Source organism: Panthera pardus, unplaced genomic scaffold (genome assembly GCF_024362965.1).
Source record: "Panthera pardus isolate Hobbes unplaced genomic scaffold, ASM2436296v1 HiC_scaffold_21, whole genome shotgun sequence".
Classification (NCBI taxonomy): domain Eukaryota; kingdom Metazoa; phylum Chordata; class Mammalia; order Carnivora; family Felidae; genus Panthera; species Panthera pardus.
The window spans coordinates 36,159,394-36,181,042 of record NW_026526777.1 but is presented as its reverse complement, the minus strand read 5'-3'; the positions used below and the strand labels follow the sequence as shown (position 1 = coordinate 36,181,042).

The 21,649-nt window shown below is 36.7% G+C and overlaps 1 protein-coding gene across 6 annotated transcripts in view; it reads right to left on the bottom strand.

Annotated features, from left to right (window-relative positions):
* The window catches only part of SYT14 (synaptotagmin 14), a 218,682-nt gene that overhangs the window by 63,618 nt on the left and 133,415 nt on the right, over positions 1 to 21,649 (bottom strand). For all 6 annotated transcript variants that reach the window (XM_019429417.2, XM_053909133.1, XM_053909134.1 and 3 more), the window contains 2 exons: positions 14,150 to 14,421; positions 8,900 to 9,349 (listed from right to left, as the gene is read on the bottom strand). In XM_019429417.2, the coding sequence (XP_019284962.2) occupies positions 8,900 to 9,349; positions 14,150 to 14,421 (722 nt within the window). The remainder of the gene's footprint in view (positions 1 to 8,899; positions 9,350 to 14,149; positions 14,422 to 21,649) is intronic.

Sequence of the window (21,649 nt, the reverse complement as noted above, 5' to 3'; positions counted from 1 at the left end):
TAATAATAGATTTCCTTCAACTTTAATTTTTAAAAATTCATTTCTTCTGTCCTAGGCCTGCATTCAGTATTTAAAGTCGTATTCCACCATAAGAACATAGATGCATCAACTACAAAACTGCTTCTTTTCTACACTAAATTTCAAGTTTTCTGGTGAAAAAAACATTTTTGTAATTAGGATTTTTCAGCTCTCTTTAAATTCACACTCTATGCCTAAATAGGCATTACTCTGAAGGTAGCATTAAACTCTATCAACTTCAAAATAAATGTCACAGCAGATAAATCCACAGCTCTTTTGGGAGACGCATCTTCAATACTAATTCAGATGAAAAGACTATAAACAATATAATTACCACTGGTTGGTTTCTAAAATACATTCTGATAAAATACATTTTTATATCTACCATGTTTCAAAATTAGAACCATTTTAATAATTTTTCCAGTAAGAACCTACTATTTGAAATTATCTGTCAAGATTTTAAATGTGAAAATCTTAAAATTAAAGATTTGGGTTTTGAAACAGATTTGCCCACTGGATACTGCCCTGTTATTTAATATGAACATGATAGGGGAAAATGACTAAGAAGAAATTAAATGTTGCTTCTGTTTGCTATTTCTTTTATCTGTAAAAGGTAGGCCTCAAGAATAACCTCACTCAATGTTATTATTCATTAATTATCAGCCACCCACCACATGACCAATGAGCACAGTGGATATAACTATTCTATTATTGTGCAACAACCCAGGAAAAAGGGAATTGTTCATGGTAATGTAGTAAAGTGCACCTGTAAAGGAAAGTATGTATAGCTTCTGGTTGGTATTAGTGAAAAAGGCATGCATTCAGGGTGTCTAGCATCTAGACGCTCCAAATGAAAACTTTTTAAAAAATAATGGTCACTATTTATAATTTGAACTATTTATAATTTACAGGAACTTTCCAAATGTTCCTGTAAAGAACACTGTTTTATCCCCTCTTGCTCTATTTAATGAACTTTAGAGTGTTCTTAATTATAGAATATGCTGTCCTCTTAAACCTAAATTTATCTGTCATAATCTTTCGTCCACTCTAAATTGATCAAATAGTACTGTCTTTCCATAAAGCATTTGTTAATTTCTCTCATTAGTAGTGCAAACAATTGAAATCAGTATGTTGGAAGAGTTAATTGCATAAGATAAAATACAGCAGAAAAGGCAAATAATACCTGTACTTTATGCTTATTTCTTCAATTTTCTGGCTCATTTTTGAAAAAAATAATACAAGAGCGAAGTACAGGCTGGTCCTCAGTAGTGTATCGTTTAGCACATGGAGGCTTCAACTCAATGAATCCTAGGTGAGTTGTTTGCTGTTCCCTATACTCGATATGCAGAACAAACAGTTTTAGCTACTAAGATTCCATTTTTTCCCACTCAATTTTTCTGAATGTTCAAAATTTCTTGAGACGTAGGATCTAAACTTGACTTCTTTTGACCCTGTAAACTAAGAATCTGATTTAAACAAAAAGCTTCCTTTTAGTTTCTAATTTAGATTCTCTTTCACTGAAAGATTTATCTAATAACAATACTTCCCAGACTAGAGCTATTCCTCTCTACTGATAATATATGCTTACCTACTCTGAATAACTGCCTCTAAATAGGTCTGTAACTATTTAGTTTTACACTAAAGTGAGCCATGACTCATACTGGTGTTATTGTCTCGGGAACTGAATTATACACAGGCAGCTTTCTCCTTCACGTAGTAATTTTTAACTGTGATCATTAGTTTATCATGAAGCTCTATTTTTAATTGCTTTAGGATTAAGGAGTGTAACGTACATTTTCTAAATGTAGATTCTTCACAATGGTAGTATGTGAATGTCGTGAATATGAAAACAGGTGAAGCTAAGTTTTGGAAGACACTTGCTAATAATACAGACTAAAGTATGATTCTTAGGAGGACACACATTTCAATTACAGAGTATAAGTAATAATTTACCTGTCTTAAAAATAACAGTCACAGTATAAATATCAAACTAAATTAATTCAATCTATTAACAAAAAGATAGGCTATTTTTGAGACACAGGAATTTTAAGAATTATAGGTTCTAAAGTACCTAAAAGAAGATCATCATTTTAGTAAGTCATAAGGAAGTCTGAAAGACTGTGGCATTATACTCTTGAATGGGAAATTACATAAGCATGTATGTCTCTAGTTGATTATTATTTAAAAATAAAACACTCTGTGATGTGTTCCTATTTAATTACCCTATGAGTATACTCACTGGATTCTAAATCATAAAAGATTCCTAACAGGGCTGTTTTGATACCTAGCAGGGAATAATGAAATAGACCTTAGTAAGAATTTTTCAATGATTAGGCTTACCTGAACATGTTGATGAATCAATTTAATAGGTATTCACTGAATACCTATGTTCTAGGTTCTACGAAAAGTAAGTATAACTAAAACCATACAAATCAAACACACACAGTCTCTATTCTTAAAGTATTTAAAATCTAGAAGGGCACAGAACAAGTTCAATAACAAGAAAACGTATGACTAGCCACAAAAACAAGCATCAGAGGCAACAAGTCAGAAATAATAGGTACCACATGCACCTACTCATCCATCCATCCATTCAACATTCATACAGCAATAACCACTACTAGATATTTGGTATACAAAGATAGATAAGATTGGGGCACGTGGGTGGCTCAGTCGGTTGAGCATCTGACTTTGGCTGAGGTCATGATCTCACGGTTTGTGAGTTTCAGCCCCACATTGGGCTCACTGCTGTCCACATTGGGCTCACTGCTGTCAGTGCAGAGCCTGCTTTGGATGGATCCTCTGTCCCCCTCTCTCTCTGCCCCTCCTCCACTCATGCTCACCCTCTCTGTCTCTCTCAAAACTAAACATTTAAAAAACAAAGATAAGATCAACTAATTTAAATTTATATTAGAAACAACGTAACAAATTTCTATAAAGATGGGATTTCAATTAGACTTTATATAAAATCTGAGATTTAAATAGATTCAAATTATAATTGGGTTTGACATTTCAGAGCAACCTAAATGAAGGCAAATCCCTGATGATATTGGCTACGTCTTTTACTTTAAGACATTACGTTCCTTGCGTTATGTTCCTCCTTTTCTGAATCTCTTCACTATGCCTTCTGGTACTCCTGATCTATGATAAACTCCTCCAGAACTTTAGGTTCTTCTATGAACCCCCCAATGCCTTACTTCAACCAAAATCCAATTCTTCCCTGAGGATACATCATCCTCTGCAGACTTATCCATCCTGGTTATTCCCTCGTACCTGAAATGCCTTAGGGTCAAAAGCAAAGTTCTCCACTGCTTTCTCAAACATTCTTCCTCTGAATTTATAGACAAGAATAACTATTTTTCTTTAAGGCTGATATCATCCTGTCTTCATAGATAGTCTGCCCTGGGCATTTCCTTTGCGTTCCTCGAGAACAATAATCTTTCATTCAATCTTCTTTTGTACTTTAATTTCTGCCAGGATCTTTTGTGACTCCAGTGTGCAGGTGGATAAGCCAGCCACCAAGAACCTGGCCTCTCCTGACCAACTTATCCATCTCCGGTGATTGTGCCTCTTATTCTATCGCAGATACTCACTCTGGACCCTTGTCGTCCATCACTGAAATTAACTGAAAGCAGTCTCCTCTCTAACTACATTCCCCTGTCATTCCACACTTCTTCAACTCCTCCTGTCTCATCTGTTCCTTGATATCCTTGGGATTTTCAGTCCACCAGCCTTTCTCCTTCCACTGCCTGTCAGTCCCTTTCTAGCTTTACTTCCGTCTTTCTTCAACTGAGATTTCACGGTCCACAATTTAAACACATGTCTTAAAAATACTCTTAACATTTTTGCCTCTCATCATCCCAAATGTATCGGTTAATCCCCATTTTCAATTTGTTCCCTGATACTGTACATCATCACTGATTACATCGTTGGCATCAGTATTCAAAAAAAATTTTTTTAATGTTTTATTTATTTTTGAGAGGGGGAGAGAGAGACAAAGTGCGAGCAGGGGAGGGGCAGAGAGAGAGGGAGGCACAGAATCAGAAAAAGGCTCCAGGCTCTGAGCTGTCAGCAGAGTCAGACACTTAATCGGATGAGCCACCCAGGCACCCCATTGGCATTAGTATTTAAGTGTGCCCATGTTTCTCCTAACCTCAAAAACATTTTTCCTAAAGTCCTCTTCCTTCCTACTTTCATAGCCAAATTTGGCTTAAAAGTTGTCCCCATGATTACCACTCTAGTTTGTATTCTGCCTACCCTCTACCCCATCCAAATTGGTCCCGCTAAGGCTACCCATTACCTGAATATCCTGAATTCAACGAGCAGTTAGTTTTCTTTTTCTTTTTCTTTTTCTTTTTAATGTTAATTTGTTTTTGAGAGAGACAGTGACAGAGAAACAGAGCATGGGCAGGGGAGAGGCAGAGAGAGAGGGAGACACAAACCCACAAAGTGGGCTCCAAGTTCCGCGCTGTCAGCACAAAGCCGGACACAGGGCTTGAACTCACGAACTGTGAGATAATGACCTGAGTTGAAGTCAGGTGCTCAACCAACTGAGCCACCCAGGAGCCCCTCAATGAGCAGTTTCAATACTTAGATTATTGGTTCCATTAGTAGCATTTGACAAAGTTAATCATTCCTTCCTTCATAACTGATTCTTGGCTCTTGGGATATTTTAGTATTTCTTTCTTCCTACCTTACCCCTCCTTTCTCCAGTCTTTAAGTCTAGGAGTTCCTGAGGATCTCCTTCCCTCAGAGACAAGCCCACCCACTCCCACGTCTACTTACTATAGATGCTATGCATTCACACAGAAATATGACATGGAGCCAGACTGAATGGAACACAGATGTCAAGGCACATGTTAAGCGCCCTCTATTGCTAAAGCTTAAGTTTCAACACACTTTCTGCGGTAGGAAGTCCAAATGAGCTCAGCTGGATTCTCTACTTAGGGTCTCACGAGACTGAAATCAAAGTTTCAGCTGGGCTGGGCTATTATCTGGAGGCTCTGGCCAAGAATCTACTTCTAAGCTCATTCAAGGTGGTAGCTGAATTCAGTGCTTTGCAGCTATAGGACTGAAGTCCCCATTTCCTAACTGGTCACACTGCATACATTATGCTAGTTAAATAGTGTCTGTATAGGAAGGGTTGTGAGAGAAAGAACAAAGTCTCATTGTTAATAAATCATAATAAAAAATCTAATATTGTTAAGAAATCTAGTAGCTGAATGAGAAATACAACTGGAATTAAGAAAAGGGGAGAGGTGGGGTGCCTGGGTGGCTCAGTCGGTTGTGTGCCTGACTTTGGCTCAGGTCATAATTTCACTGTCTGTGAATTCGAGCCCCGCATTGGGCTCTTTGCTGACAGCTCAGAGCCTGGAGCTTGCTTTGGATTCTGTGTCTCCCTCTCTCTCTGCCCCTTCCCTGTTCGTGCTCTGTCTCTCTCTCTCAAAAATAAAAAAAAAAATTAAAAAAAGTGGGGGGGGGAGATGCCATTCCAGGCAACTGTTATACAGAGTAATATGGCATTAAAGATGCAGGTGAAGAAAGTAGCTGGGGTTATATACCAGGAAAGAGTGCCATATGAACAAAGATGAGTACATGAGAAAAGTTCCAGTAAGAGGGGAACACCGGGGCAGGAAGGGTAACTGATAACATTCTAGCTGTTGAGTCTGGCTTCAGAGATGACTAAAACAACTAAATAATAAACCATATGGCTATTTCAACATTTGTCAGTCAGGGTTCTTATCTGAAAACACTGGAAGCTAACATTAAACGGAAGAGTAATTTATTAAGGGAATCAGGATGACTAGAGAATAGGCTTATGGGTACGCTTCTCAAGAACAAAACTAAAACTACGCTGCAGAACTGGCCCGGTGAGGAAATTGTGCCACTGCTCCCCATGGACACTCATGTGCCAAGGTCTTTTCTCTCCTGCAACAGTCACTGTCAAGCACACATACTATTTCTGCACCAGCAAAGCTAATTCAGAATTACTACGGACTCTGAGTATCAGATTCCTCCACCATCAGCCCATGCAAACATGATGTGAGTGCAGCCCCTGCTTCTCTGTTCAGTCTGTACTGAGATTTCCTGGACACGAATAGGACTGGAGCGCCTCGCGAGCGTGGCTCTGCCCGAGCTACCAGTCAGGCTGGGAAAGTGAACTTGCCCTCAGGGAGGTGGGACCATTAGTTGGGACTTTCTCAGACATTAGAAGACAGTTGAAAATATATGGAGGAGTGAGAAATCATAATAAATATCCAAACAAAATGTCATATATTTAGCACACCAAATGCATCTAAATTCCACCCATTTCTGTTCTTACCTAATGCCTTTCCCAAAATATATTAGTAGAAACATAATATCAGAGATAGATGGGACATTTGGTTTAATTCCCTCATTTTACTATTAAGAAACCTGATGCCCAAAGTGATTAGATAATTTATCCAAAGTTACAGCCACAGCTAGTTAGTACAAAGGACTCATGCTTTTCAACTCTGTATGTTTTCTATCATTCAGTGATCAAACCGAATCTTTATCTTAAAGTTCAACTTAAATTCTACCCTCAGGGAAACTCAGGGTTTAGTTCTCAGTCATCCGGTGATAGTGATCATTTTTTCTCTCAATGTACTGATTTGATCAGTTCCTGAATATAAAGTTAAATTTTCCATTGTAGAATTCTGTTTTTCTATTATTACCCATGAAAGTAAACTGTAATTAAACTGCAAATATGTTTAATCATAGTATATCAATTTTTGAATATCTTAAAACTGTCCTTTACCTAAAGGCTAATTAATATTCTTGCAACGACATCAAGTAATTATTCAAAAGCTACAAGAATAAATTGTTTAATTATGACAACTTCTCACTCATTTATTATTACATCTTATAAAATTAAAGCTAAAATCACCCACGTAATCTATAATCACATGATTTTTCTATACGGTTAGTATCAAAACTTAAGCAAAGAGAACATAAACACTGTAGCACATACAGAACACATACATTCTAGGAGTATTTTATTGTTATGACAAGACAACTGATAGAATTATGAGTCTTGACCTCAAAATTGTGGTGTGCTAAATTGTTTTTGGCACAGAAGCCAAAATATTTTGGATTTGGAGAAGGTGGAACGGGAAAGATGGAAAGAGAGAGGAACAATTAAACACAGGCAGTAAATCTGAAAAGGGTGGCAGTGTAGAGAAAAAATTCTCCCAGAGCAATGGACAGTTCTAGTCAGATTCTTAGAAGCTATTTGTCTAGCACTTTTTTCTTTTTGGGAACATGCTTCAGAAATTTACTATACTGGTTGTCAGAAATATAGAATCAAGGACTACAAGCCAATACATGTAATGTAGGTATATACAGAAATAATTTAGTTGGACCAGAGATGAAACCATATTATTTTCTGTTGCTTCATTTTGTTTGTGAAATGAATATAATTAACACAGAGTTGGAAATGGATCATTTGAAGTAAATAAATACAAAATACATACCTCATGATGATACAGTCATTCTCTTCCAATTTAAATCAGGTATATTTCTCTATAAGAATGTGTTTTCACAGATTAACTAGTCATCACTCAGACCAAATCATGAAAAAGTTTACAATCCTATTAAGAACTGCCAAATATTCAATTTTATAAAAAACTGCTTTTTCCAACTCTGAAATACTGCCTGGACTTCTTTTCTCTCTCCTCTGATAAACTGCTGATATTATATTTTTAAAAGGGATATTTCCCCACAGTGGTAATTCTGCAATTTAAAATTGTAACAAGTTATCAATAAAGGCTAAACAGTATCCTACAAACCTGAAGGGATATACTATACTTACTACGGCCTTTGGTTTTAAAAATGTTGAAATCATCCAGCTGAAATGGTATGGTGAAAAAAAAATCTAATGTGAATGAGGGTCCTATAAGATCAAATGCTTCCTGGTATAAATTCTCTGATCTTGAACATATGCTTACACCCTTTAAAAGCTTAAAAACAACCCTCAAATATTATACCTTTATTTAAAAATAAATATCCATTCTAAAATCTCTGTATTTATATTATAAAAATGCTTTTAATTCAATATAGTAGAGAGGAATAAATACAATTTGTAATTTACATTTACAGCATATCACAGATTTTCTCATAATCTAAATAACTATGTGACATAATGTATCTCCGGTTTAAAGAAGCAGGTCAACTCTCCCGTGATTTGCAATGTCTTGCGGGAATTTAGTTAAAAATATGGAGGGAGAGAGGGAGAGAGACTTGTATGTGATCAGAACCTGGAGCAAAAAAGGGAAAAGGGATAATAGCTCATAGACGAAACTGAAGTATTCTCCCCAAACTACTGCAAAACATTTGTTTAGAAAGGGTACAGAGTATAACAAGGCCAGATTTTCTTTTGAACCTTTAAAAATAATTTCATAGCAGTTCTGGAAAGATAATTAGCCATGACCTGGGCAGCAGTACATATTCTATAAAAGCAAATGATTTCTGTGGCATATTAAATAAGATACGGGGCTAGATCTTACTGTACCACTTAGTTTTAACCTGGAAAAGAAACAATAAAATCTGCATGGAGTTCGTTTGATGTCATAATCAATCATCTAATAAATATTTAACACAGGAACAAATGTGTAAGACATTGGACTGGACTCTGTGAAGGACTAAATAAAATACATAAGTCACATATAATCTTCAAGGGCAACTTTTCTAGAATGAGAAAAAATTAGACCTACCTATCCAGGGCTTAGAAATTTTGTAAAGGCATGATTATTGCATTTAAAAAAGACTGAAAAAGTGGCTGGACTGATAATGGATTTTAAAAACTCTCTACGTTATATATCACGACATAAAGCATAGTCAGGCTATTTGATCAGATACTCACAGAATGATTGTAGGAAGGTTCCAATATCACAGGTAGTGACATTTTCCCTTGAAGATTCAATTTCGTCAAATAAAAAATCTTTTCCCCCACAATCTTTTCCTTTTTCATACGGTGTACACCATACAGTCTAAACCGAACTGCGTAATTTCCAATCATCTCAGATTCAACATGATTGAACTTGAATGTCTCTGTGAAGACAGGGCATGGTCCTCTCTGGATGCTGGTTTTTGCTCTCTGCTTCTTTATAGGTAGAAGAACAAGGTGTACTTGCCATGAGTTGCCACCTGTCCTGTTATATGTTGGGATATCGGTGACAGCTGTCACTGTTACCAGAAGCTTCTGTTCTTGTGAGTCATAGTCAAAAGTCACATCCAGTGTGCCATATTTAGCTTCTGGCTCAGGATCAAAAGGTTTGGGAAGCTGTGAAGATGATCCTTGAGCTGACATATCCTAAGAAAAGCAAATTGAAATGTTTTCAGTTTTTAACTCTAGTATTTAATCGAGCATGTAAATAAACATCTGATACTGCTTTAGGAGGAGGATGTGAAAACTGTCACAAAGAAGGTAATAATAAGAATAATAAGTAACAGTCAACTACGATCAAAAGCTACTCCACAAGGTCAGAGGAGTAAACGTGGTAGGTTAAACTCAAAAGCTTATCATAATACAAAGAATTTAGTATTCCCCATCACAATTTTGAGAAAGTTAGATATATGTTTTTATAATTAAAAATACATGCTTCAAGATGTATCTCTCTTCCTTTCGTAGGAAACTACTAAATTGCACTTTCAACATTATAAACAATGCAACTGACAGCTCAATATTAGGCTGGATAGAAAGATAATGAATACAAGTATAATGCCATTGAAAAATTTGGTCCCCTTTGGAAAGTTTGTTCTAAAACACCCCATCTGTAACAGAGTGTAAGCACCTTGAGGCTTGGAAATCAAGGGAAATGGGAAATATGAAAGTATAAATACAGAGGCCTCAAAAATACTTGCGGCCAAATACTTATTTTCCATAACACATACATTATTTACACTTTAATTTTTAACCTCAATTTAAAACTATGTATTATTTTCTGAGGTTACTTACTGTTGAAAATTGCTGACTATACATTTCAAAACTTCCAGAAAGACCAAAACTGTACATTTTAATGATGAGGCTGGAAGAAGCTGTACCTGTTTTACCCAGAATTGTCTCAAATTCCTGCCAGCCTAAGTCCCTGGAATGTAACAAAAGGGTTGGCTACTTACCGACTGTGCCAAACCCAGGTCTCTGATCTTTCAACGACACCACTTTGTCCCTTCAAGCATTTTAACAAGTCTTAAACATCTTAAAATGATGGACATTTTAAAATGTGGACCAATTTTATAATTTTCTGCTTCTGAACATGTCCTTGGTGCCTACGGTAGCAGCCACTCCTACTAGTCCCATTCTTCCTTTTTGCATTTCTGAGAAGGGCTACCAGAGTTGAGGCAGAAACACACTGTCCCACAAGAGACCGCCCTTCAAAACTTTCCTTGTGGCCGCTATGCTCATGAGACTTGGCTTTGGTCAGTGGGAGGCAAGCAGGGTTATGTCTGAAACATCCAGATTAGGTTTATAGAGGAAATTACTTGACCTTCACTCTCTTTTTTTCTCAGGCTTCCCACCAGCAGATACGCAGGTAGGATGGGTGGCTCTGCTTGGACCATGTGGACTAAGACAAATACTCCAGGGGACGGCAGAGTGACAAAAAAACAACCTTCCGCCCTGCCCGCCACCCCCCCCCCCGCAAGCCCCTGAATGATGTAGAGCGAAGCCACCTACTCCCCTAGACTGTCGTTAAATGAAAGACAATCTTTTGTGGTTTTTAGCCATCATATTGGTCTCTTGTTAAAGCAGGTGAACACAAACTCTAACTGTTGTACTAACCATGTGCCAGGCTGTATTTTAGTTGGGGAAGACTCAGCAGAGAACCAAAAATACTCAGGCCTTTTACATATAAATCTTACATGTCTACCTATGGGTGACCCTGCTTGGTACCATGTATGAAAAAAAAAGAAGAAATGAAGAATAACACTTAGGGAGAGGGAACAGACTCTTAGAGAAGGATTCGGCTTTTTTTTTTTTAAATGGAATATGATGAAATCAGGATAAACATATTCTTATTCTGTCAAAAAAAACTGACAATCTAGAGCAAAATGTTTTAACGTATGCCAGTTCATAATTGGCAATCAAAGATGATTAATTACATGGCTTTGATTTTTCAATGAAATACTTTCTAAAATAGTATCATAATAGCTAAGATTTACAAGGCAGTAAAAAATTTCATAACGTCCCAGAGAGGGTTAAAAGGGTGGACCTTTATAGACAAAAATTACTATTTGTGTTCTCTAAACAGGCTACTAGAAAATAATCCCTCCTTTCAAGGTGTCTACATTTGAATGACTGTCAGCTAGTAACAGGTCATCAGTAGAGTTTTTGACCTTCTTGCCAGGGAACCCTCACTGGAACCCTCACTCCTATCCCAGTTCAGTTGTGCGTGTAGATGGGCACTAACATAGCTATGCCCTGAATTAAACGAAGAGGAAAGTAAGACTTTTCTATTTGATAAATAGTATCTATTAAAGGAACAGTAGAAAGCAAAATAAATTTGAAAAAACACAAGAGTGGACTTTATACTAACAGAGGCTATAAAAGCATCTAGATATTGATACAACATGCACTTGCTGTAGTCTGAATATATTCAATTCTGCTACAGAGACACAAAAACAAGCAGGATAGAAGAGACTAAGTGTCAACAGACAGCAAGCTGGCAGCTTCTGAAATATGGGCAAAACTCAACGCCTGTGTTAACTATAAATAATGAATAAGGAAGTAATCTGAGAGGCAAAATTCAGAAGATACAGTAAATACAGATAGTAACTAAATTAATAACTTGGAAGATATGCCAAAGACAGACATAATGAATCAAAAATATAATAGAACAAATGAGTACTGCCTAAAGGAAGGAATGCAAGGCCCAAGCCATGATCATGTCACCTCTGAGCTAAAGCTCTGTCACCCATGTGTTCCTTAATGGAAATAGAACCTAGGTTGATTTAGTAGGCTAATTGGCAACTTTTACTCATGACAGGAGTAATTGTCCCTGCATCTCTCCCAGAAAACAAGTATATGTTTTTGGCCCCTGGCACTGTTGTTTACATCTCAACTCTTGGGGTGCCTGGCTGGCTCAGCTGGTGGAGTATACAAGTCCTGATCTGGCGGTTGTGAGTACAAGCTCCACGCTAGGTGTACAGATTACTTTAAAAAAAAACAAAAACAAAAAAACTCAACTCTTGTCCCTGTTACTACAACCATATATAGGGAACACTGATGGGGCAGAAAGAGTGACATAGGACACTTGGGCATTACTTAAACCAAGGCTTATATATAGTGTATTCCTACCACCTGTACCTACTGGCATCCTATTCTAAGTGTGTTAACCTACCTCACCTTGCTCCTCTTCTTACATTATATTTGAAATAGGTTAAGACTCCTAAAAACTGAGAATAAACCGAGGGTTGATGGGGGGTGGGAGGGAGCAGACGGTGGGTAATGGGCATTGAGGAGGGTACCTGTTGGGATGAGCACTGGGTGTTGTATGGAAACCAATTTGACAATAAATTTCATAATTAAAAAAAAAGAAAAAAAAAGAAATAGGTTAAAACACATGTGCATGCACACACACACACACACACATACACACATACGTGATCTGAGCATCTGAATTTGGTCCATGAGTTCTCTGAAACAGCTTGCCTGGTAGGGTACCAGGCAAGGGAGGGTACCATGCCAATGATCAAAGTAATTTCCCACACAACGATTTAGGTCAAGAAGGGCAACAGAATATAGTTGTTAAGAGCACTGCTTTTGCAGTCAGACAGACCTGGGTTTGCATTACAGTTCTACCATCTAATAGGTGCTTGTATGTGGGCAAACTGCTTAACTCTCTGAGTCTTAATATTTTCATTTGTAAAATGGAAATAACTTCCTGAAGATGAGGTTGCTAAAATTAACTGAGCTGACTATAAAGCTTATAGCCAAATTTCTGGCACAACTGTTGACTGCTACTGTTATTGTTAACTCCACAATCCAGGCTCCTCCATTAACTTGTTGGCTATCTATCCAGTGTGTAAACCTACAAAACAGTGGTCTCAAATTTGTTCATGCACAGAGCACAAAGAAATAGTCTTTGTGGAAAACCATGAAATACGGACGTGTTAAACGTAAAATTCCAATGTGGAATTTTCTTCTCAATTAGATACTATATTAGAATACTAGAAATAGTAGAAACATAGTGACAGATAACACGTGCTTTTAGAAATTATGTAAGAAAAACTTAAAATTGTGGGAATTCTGTTCATGGCTCTACTTTCATTATTTAATTTTGGCAGTATATGGAATTCACCTAGTGAGAACACTGACGTAACTAGAGTACTACTATGAAATGCTGTTTGGGACAAAAGTTGTAAAAAGCTGCAATCTAAAAGAAAGTAAGTCCTAAAAGTACATAGTACCTAATGGAAACCTCAAATTACTATTACAGTGTTCATCATTGTTGAAAGATTAAAACAAATCCTTTTAAGAACATGGAAAGACTTCAAAAGTTCAACACATGTATTTTTGTTGTCATTTTCACTTTTTTGCTTCAAAATAGGAAATAACTTAAAACACAACCAACAACTCTGAGTGATGCCATGAATCCAAATGTTGTTAATAAAGCTGAGCATCACTCTCCCTTCCATATTCCATCACATAAAAATGCAAAAACATCATTTTTGAAAAACCTATAAAACATCAGTGAGCAACCTCCCAGAAGTAAAAATATCCAAACTAAAAGAAGTTTAAAAATAAAAAACACATAATAGGAGCCTCAAGATGGAAGAAACAGGTAATTCCAGAATGTTTGGTATACCATGTTAAAATAAAAAAGACCTATCTTGAGGTGGAAACCTGGGGAAGACAATTTTTCAGCATCTTGTGTATTGCTCTCATTTTTAGCTACGCATCCTCCTTTTGGGGAAAAGGGGGTGGGGTGGGTGAAGGATGGTTGAGACAGTCCTGACATGTCTGCTGGATCAAGATTAGATCAAGGAGAACACGGGTACCTTAAGCCACAAAGGACAAGGATAGTGATGAAACCGTCTTACCAAGAGGAGAAGCACAGGATTATTATCCTCCAATAACGTCCATTTAAAAAACTCTATGTGCTTTTTTACTTACTTCTGGGCTCAGGACTGCAGTGCTGTCACTTGGAACGTCTTCTTCATATCCTTTATTATGAAAACTTTCTATTTCGTGACCTGTGCTTCCTTCACTTGGGCACTTGTTATATGAGCATCGTGGACTGTTGCTGCAGTGGGAAAATTCACATTTACTGTCCCCAATTTCTGAGGGCGTACATGAGAGATGGGGAGAACCACTGTCATCCTGATATGGTGGTGGCTGCAATTCATCCAGTGGGGGTGTTCTTCTCATTCTCTGAATGCAGTTTCCTGACAATGATTAAGAATCTGGTCACTGTTTCCAATTAGCCTCAACATGCAGTACCGTCCACAATAACTGTAAATAACTTAAAAAAAACTGGATTAAAAAATCTGTGGCAACATAACTGTTAGATTCACTCATGAGTTTCCTCCTTCCCTAATTGAGAGACACAGAAATAAAATAGCCTGGTTTTCCACTCCTCTCCTCCTGCATAATCAGATTAGGAAAGATAAAAGTCATATTCTCGGAGAGATGCTGTCATGTACCATAAAAATGGGAGAGCGAAAAATATTAGTGCAATAGCTTATTTACTTAGTTCTTTCTTTCCAAACAGTCTGGAAGCATACACATTTTACCTACTCCCCTATGACGAGTGGCTCCTCTAGTCACAACAGGTGAGAATATGGCGGGTACAACAAATACAAGACATCATTTATTTTCTTCAATGACGGAGATGAACTTAAACTAGCATTTAGCTCGGAACTATTCTTCCACATCCACCCTAGATCCAGAATCCTAAATTGAGGTGCACCGTGAATCTAGGCCTAATCCCTAACACTGAACAGAGACTTAAAACTGCATTCCCCCTGTCTCAACTACCCAGCGGCCACTCACTGCCCCACTGCACCATGTGTCCCTAACTCCTTCCAAAGTTCAGCTCTACCTTGTCTATAGCGCACATTGCTACCTGCAGCAATTCATTTCGAACCATATTTTCTTTCAGCCTTAAATTATCCTTTTAATTTTTACCTCAATGATCTATCTCAATAACCCAGAATAAGTACGTCTCTGAACAGGATACAGGTGGGGGGAGGTGGATGATGTAAAAAAAAAAAAAAAAAAAATAGTTGAGTACATAATTTAAGAACAGCTAAGTCTCAGCTAAATCCTGAATGCAATATCAGATATTAAATTTAAACACTGCTCATTTTTTCTTTTAATGGACTGTGAATCTCTGTTCTTAAAAGGGACCCTGAGAGGAGGTATTTTGTATTGTAATTCTTATAATGGAGTTCAGTTCAAATGTTCAATAGGTTTTCTGTTCTTCCTAAGACAGAAAAACTTTACATAAGAAAAACAAAACTCATTTAAAAATTTCCACAATGCCTGGTTCAAATTAAAATTTGCATGAACTTAGCACAAATTTACATATTTATAGCTCAGAAGCCCAAATTTTAGAAAAAGAAAACTAAATGTCTTACCTAGTAAGTCTAACATTTAGTTGATAAAGCATAAGCAAAAAATAAACAAGTTACTGAACTAACATATTTGAAACTAAATTTGAGAAGGGAAGATAAAGTTGATACACTGCACTTAGCAGCAAATAAAACACAACACCCCAGGTTTCAGAGAGGGGTTTCCAGGAAACCTTTGGTTTTCCTGATAAAAGCAGGCCCACTCAATTGGCATGCCCTTTTTGTCCACTGGCCTTTCTCCTTCCTCTTCCTTGGACGCGCTGCAGCCATTTTGTAACCATGAAGCAACAAGCGTGACAATGAAAGCTAAGGATGGAGAAGCAGACAAATAGAACATATCAGGGTAACTGAAACATCACTAAGTAGCTATGTCCAAACTTCTTGAAGCCTGAAACAAATCCTGCTAGGTTAAAAAGTACAACAGCAAGACATTGATAGTTGGATATCCTGTGGTTTCCAAATATATTCTCTACTGACAGTTTTTAAATTATTTAACCAATGTCTCCCCTCATTAAAGATGTATATTTAATCAGTCACTGCATTATAAATTAAATGGTAATATCTAGTATTTACTGTAACATAAAATCAATTAAAAATTTCCCAGTGTTGTGGTTTCAGGAGTCAGAATACCGTCTTTTCCTTTATCTTTACCTATATATATGTTTTTTAAAAGAGAGGTGATCTTTCTCAGATCTCAGACCTCAAATTGCTCAGCACATAGTCCCACGGATAGCACTGACAGAACTAGGTACATATCTAGTCCTGAACCCATCTCAGGGGAATGGGATTGCCATAATTCACTCAGATTAATCAGAAGCCATCAGAGTGAAGGTGGAGATGGAGTCAGCTTCAATGTCCACACCTACGTGGAAGAGAATAGGTGCCACCCTCCCAGAAAAAAGAGAAAGGACTCAAATAAATAAAATTAGATATGAAAAAGGAGACATTACAACAGATATAACAGATACAAAGGATCATATAAGATTAACAGGAACAATTATGTGCTAATAAATGGGACAACCTAGAAGACACAGATAAAGTCCTAGAAACATACTAGCTACCAGGAATGAATCATGAATATAAAATCTGAACAGACAAATAACCAGTCAGTAATCAAAAACCTCCCGGGGTGCCTGGGTGGCTCAGTCAGTTAAGCATCTGACTCTTGATTTCAGCTCAGGTCAAGATCTCATGGTCGTGAGACCGGGTTCCAGTGGGCATGAGCCTAATTAATATTCTCTCTCCCTCTGTCCTTTCCCTAGTCTTTCTGTCTCTAATAAAACAAAACAAAGCAAAACAATGACAACAACAAAGAAATCTCCCAAAAAACAAAAGTTCAGGACCAGATGGCTTCACTGGTGAAGTCACCAAAACTTAAAGAAAAATTAATACTAACTCTTCTCAAAATGTTACAAAAAAATAGAAGAGGAGGGAACACTTCCAAACTCATTTTACCAGGTCAGCATTACCTTGATACCAAAGCCAGACAAAGACACCACAAGAAAATTACAGGTCAATATCTCTAATAAACACAGGTGCAAAAATTCTCAACAAAGTATCAGCAAGCCAAATTTAACAATACATTAAAAGCATCATACAGCATGATAGATTGGGATCTACTCCAGGGATTTAAGGGTGGTTCAATATCTGCAAATCAATGTAATACAACACATTGACAAAACAAAGGATAAAAATCATAGGATCATCTCAGTAGATGTAAAAAAAGCATTTGACAAAATTCAACATCTATTCATGACAAAAACTCTCAAGAAACTGAGTACAGAAAGAACATTAGTCAACACAATAAGGGCCACATATGACAAACCCACAGCTAACAGTATATTCAATAATGAAAAGCCGAAAGCTTCTTCTCTAAGATAAGGAACAAGACATGGATCTGACTCTTACCACTTTTATTTAATATAGTTTTGGAAATCCCAGCCAGGGAAAGAAAAGAAATAAAAGGCATCTAAATTGGAAGAGAAGTAAAACTATCTCTACTTCCAGATGATGATACTATATAGATAAAAAACTGAAAGAATCCACCAAAAAACTGTTAGAATAAGTGAATTTGGGGGCACATGGGTGGCTCAGACTGAGATTAAGCATCCAACTTCGGTTCAGGTCATGATCTCACAGTTCCTGAGTTCAAGCCCCATGTTGGGCTCTGTGCTGACAGCTCAGAGCCTGGAGACTGCTTCGGATCCTGTGTCTCCTTCTCTCTCTGCCCCTCCCCTGCTCATGTTCTCTCTGTCTCTCTCTCTCTCAAAAATAAATAAACATAAAAAAAGCGAGTTCAGTAAAATTGCAGGATGCAAATCAATATAAGAAATCAGTTCCATTTCTACATTTTAACAACAAAGTATCAGAAAAGAATTTTTTTTAATTCCATTTACAGTTGCTTCAAAAAGAACACAATACCTAGGAATAAATTTATCCAAGGAGATGAAAGATGTACCTGTACACTAAAAACTACAAGATACTGATGAAAGAAACTGAAAAAGACACAAAATAAATGGGAAGATATTTTATGCTCATAGATTGGCAGAAATAATACTGTTAAAATGTCCATAAATTGGGATGAGCACTGGGTGCTGTACGTAAGTGATGAATCACGAGAATCTACTCCCGAAGCCAAGAGCACACTGTATACACTGTATGTTAGCTAACAATAAATTATATGAAAGAAAGAAAGAAAGAAAGAAAGAAAGAAAGAAAGAAAGATTCAAAGTGACCCTCTATCAAAATTCCACTGGCATTTTTCACAGAAATAGAAAAAAACAATCCTAAACTTTGTATGGAACCATAGAAGACTCCAAAGCCAAAGCAATCTTGGAAAAGAAAAACAAAGTTGGAGGTATCACACTTCCTGATTTCAAATTATATTACAAAGCTATAGTAATCAAAAGCGTATGGGTATTGGCATAAAAACAGACACACAGATCAACAGAACAGAGAACCCAGAAATAAACCCACACATACAGTAAATTAATTTATGACAAAACAGCCAAGAATACACATGGGAGATGATAGTCTGTTTAATAAATGATGATGGGAAAACTGGACAGTCACATGTGAAAGAATGAAACTGTATCATTATCTCACATCACACACAAAAATCAATTCAAAATAAAGACTTGAACATAAAGCTTGAAACTATAAATCTTAAAAGAAAACATAAGGAATAAGTTCCTTAAAACAGTCTTGACAAGATTTTGCCTTTGCTAGAAGCAAAGGCAACAAAAGCAATAAATAGGTGGGACTATATCAAAATAAAAAGCTTCTGCATAGAAATCCATCAAAAAATTATAGGCAATCTATGGGATAGGAGAAAATATTTAGAAATCATATACTCAATATTTAAAGAACTCATACAATTTAACAGCAAAATAACAATCTGATTAAAAATGGGCTGAGAAGGGGTGCCTGCGTGGCTCAGTTAGTTAAGTGTCTGACTTCAACTCAGGTCATGCTCTTGCAGTCCTGAGTTTGAGCCCCGCGTTGGGCTCTGTGCTGACAGCTCAGAGCCTAGGGTCTGCTTCAGATTCTGTGCTTCCTCTCTCTCTGCCTCTCCCCTGCTCATGCTCTCTTTCTCTCTCAAAAATAAATAAACACTAAAAAAAAAAAAAAATGGGCTGAGGAACTAGACATTTGTTTCAAAGAAAACATCCAAATGGCCAACAGGTACATGAAAAGGTGGTCAACATCACTATCATCAGGGAAATGCAAATCAGAAGCATAATGAGATATTTCACACCTGTTAGAATGTCCAATAACAAAAAGAATGCATAACAAATGCTGGAATAGGATGTGGAGAAAAAGGGACCCTTGTGTCCTTTGGGTGGGAATGTAAACTGGTAAAACCACCGTGGAAAAACAGTTCAGAGATTCCTCAAAAAATTAAAAATAGAATTACCATAAGATCAAGCAATTCCACTCCTGGGTATTTATCTGAAGAAAATGAAATCACTATCGCAAAAAGATATGTGCACTCCATGTTCCCTGCAGGATTCTTTATAATAGCCAAGACAGGCAAACAACCTAAGGGTCCATCAATGGACGAATGGATAAAGAAAATGTGGTACACACACACACACACACACACACACACACACACACACACACTCTGGACTATTATTCAGCCAGAAAAAAGAAGAAAATCTTGCCATGTGACAACACAAATGGACCTTGAGGGCATTACACTAAGTGGAATAAGTCAGAAGGAGAAAGAAAAATACTGTATGATGTTACTTATAAGTGAAATCTACAAAATCTGAACTCATAGATAGGAGAACAGATTGGTCATTGTTAGAGGTGAGGGTGGGGAGTGGAAGAAATGTGTGAAGGTGGTCAAAAGGTACAAACTTCCAGTTAAAAGATAAATAAATCCTGGATGCAACATACAGCATGATGACAGTTAGCAATAATGTACTGTAGATTTAAAAGTTGCTAAAAGAATAGATCTTAAAAGTTCTTATTAGGAAAAAAATGTGTAACTATGTGAGGTGACTGATGTTAACTAAACTTACTGTGGTAAATCATTTTGCAATAAATACATGTATCACATCCTATGTTGTGCTAATACCTTAGACTAATACAATGTTATGTATCAATTATATCTCAGTAAAATTGGAAAAAGAAAAGAATGACTAAACACTTCCCTTACAGAAGCTTATACACTAATTGAGAGTATAAAAATATATATACACATGAAACAAAAGGAAAAGAAACCAACCAAAAAGTATGTGCCTAAAGCATACAGGGTGCAGGGAGGAAGATAAAGAACGTTGGCTAGAAAAACCCGCATGATCAAATCCTTGTCTTCCTTATCCTTCAATCTGATTTCATATTCATCTTGATTAAAACATCTTCTCTGTGGTCTTTCTTCTTCAACAGCTGCTTCACTATATTAATCCTTGTCTGAACTTCCTTCTCATGTGACCAACACAATCTAATTTCTGTCCGGTAATAATCTAATACCTTACTTCCATCAGGTCCCAGTTTAGATGTCAGCCAACCAGGATATATTTACATAGCTGAGCTCTAGTCATCTGGCTCTTGTTGATAGTTAGTGTAACTGCTCTCCAGGGACTAAAGCACTAGTTACCCAAAAGACACTTAGTGATATTTAAAGATGCTAAGTAGGTTCCATGAGGAGACTTCACTAGTGTTTCTGATTTGAGAGAAACAATTTTAAAGCTGTGAAATTTGGAATATACATATTGGAATATATAAATTATATATATAATTTACATATTATTTATGTATTCATATTTTCATGTAATTATAAAATATTACCTAAATCCTCAAAGTTTTGAAAACAATAATACCATACTTTTTACTTTTCACTTTACTTTTGCATTTTACTTTACAAAGTGAAAGAACACTGAAATGTACCTGGAATAGTTATTTCATTAAAAAAAATTTTTTTTAAAGTGTTTATTCTTATTTTTGAGAGAGAGAGACACAGAGTGTGAGCAGGGCAGGGGCAGAGAGAGAAGGAGACGCAGAATCTGAAGCAGGCTCCAGGCTCTGAGCTGTCAGCACAAAGCCCAAAGCGAGGCTTGAACTCATGAACCGTGAGATAGTAACCTGAGCCGAAGTCGGATGCTTACCCATCTGAGCCACCCAGGCACCCCAGGAATTTCATTTTTAAAAATGCAGTTATGAAGATTTTTCTTCTTTCAAACTTTTGCAACAATATATTCTTTCTCTAATTGGCAACTACTTCTTATAGTCTACACAGTGTAATAACTAAGAGTTGGCTAAAATTTAACTGATACTGGAAAATTTTTAAGACAAACGTTTTATAAAATAACTTAATTTATACTACAGTTGTTAAATTACACTGTAAACATCCAACCTTAAGAGGAAGCTTCTAGTGGAACTGCCAAACACCAAAATGATGATGCCCTGTTATTACTTTCCCCCTTGTTTTACAACCTAACTCCCCACCCTATTTTGTAGAAATGATATATCCATAAAAAGGTTCATGCATGGATATATTTAAAGCAATTTCATTTACTATCTGCATATTGTA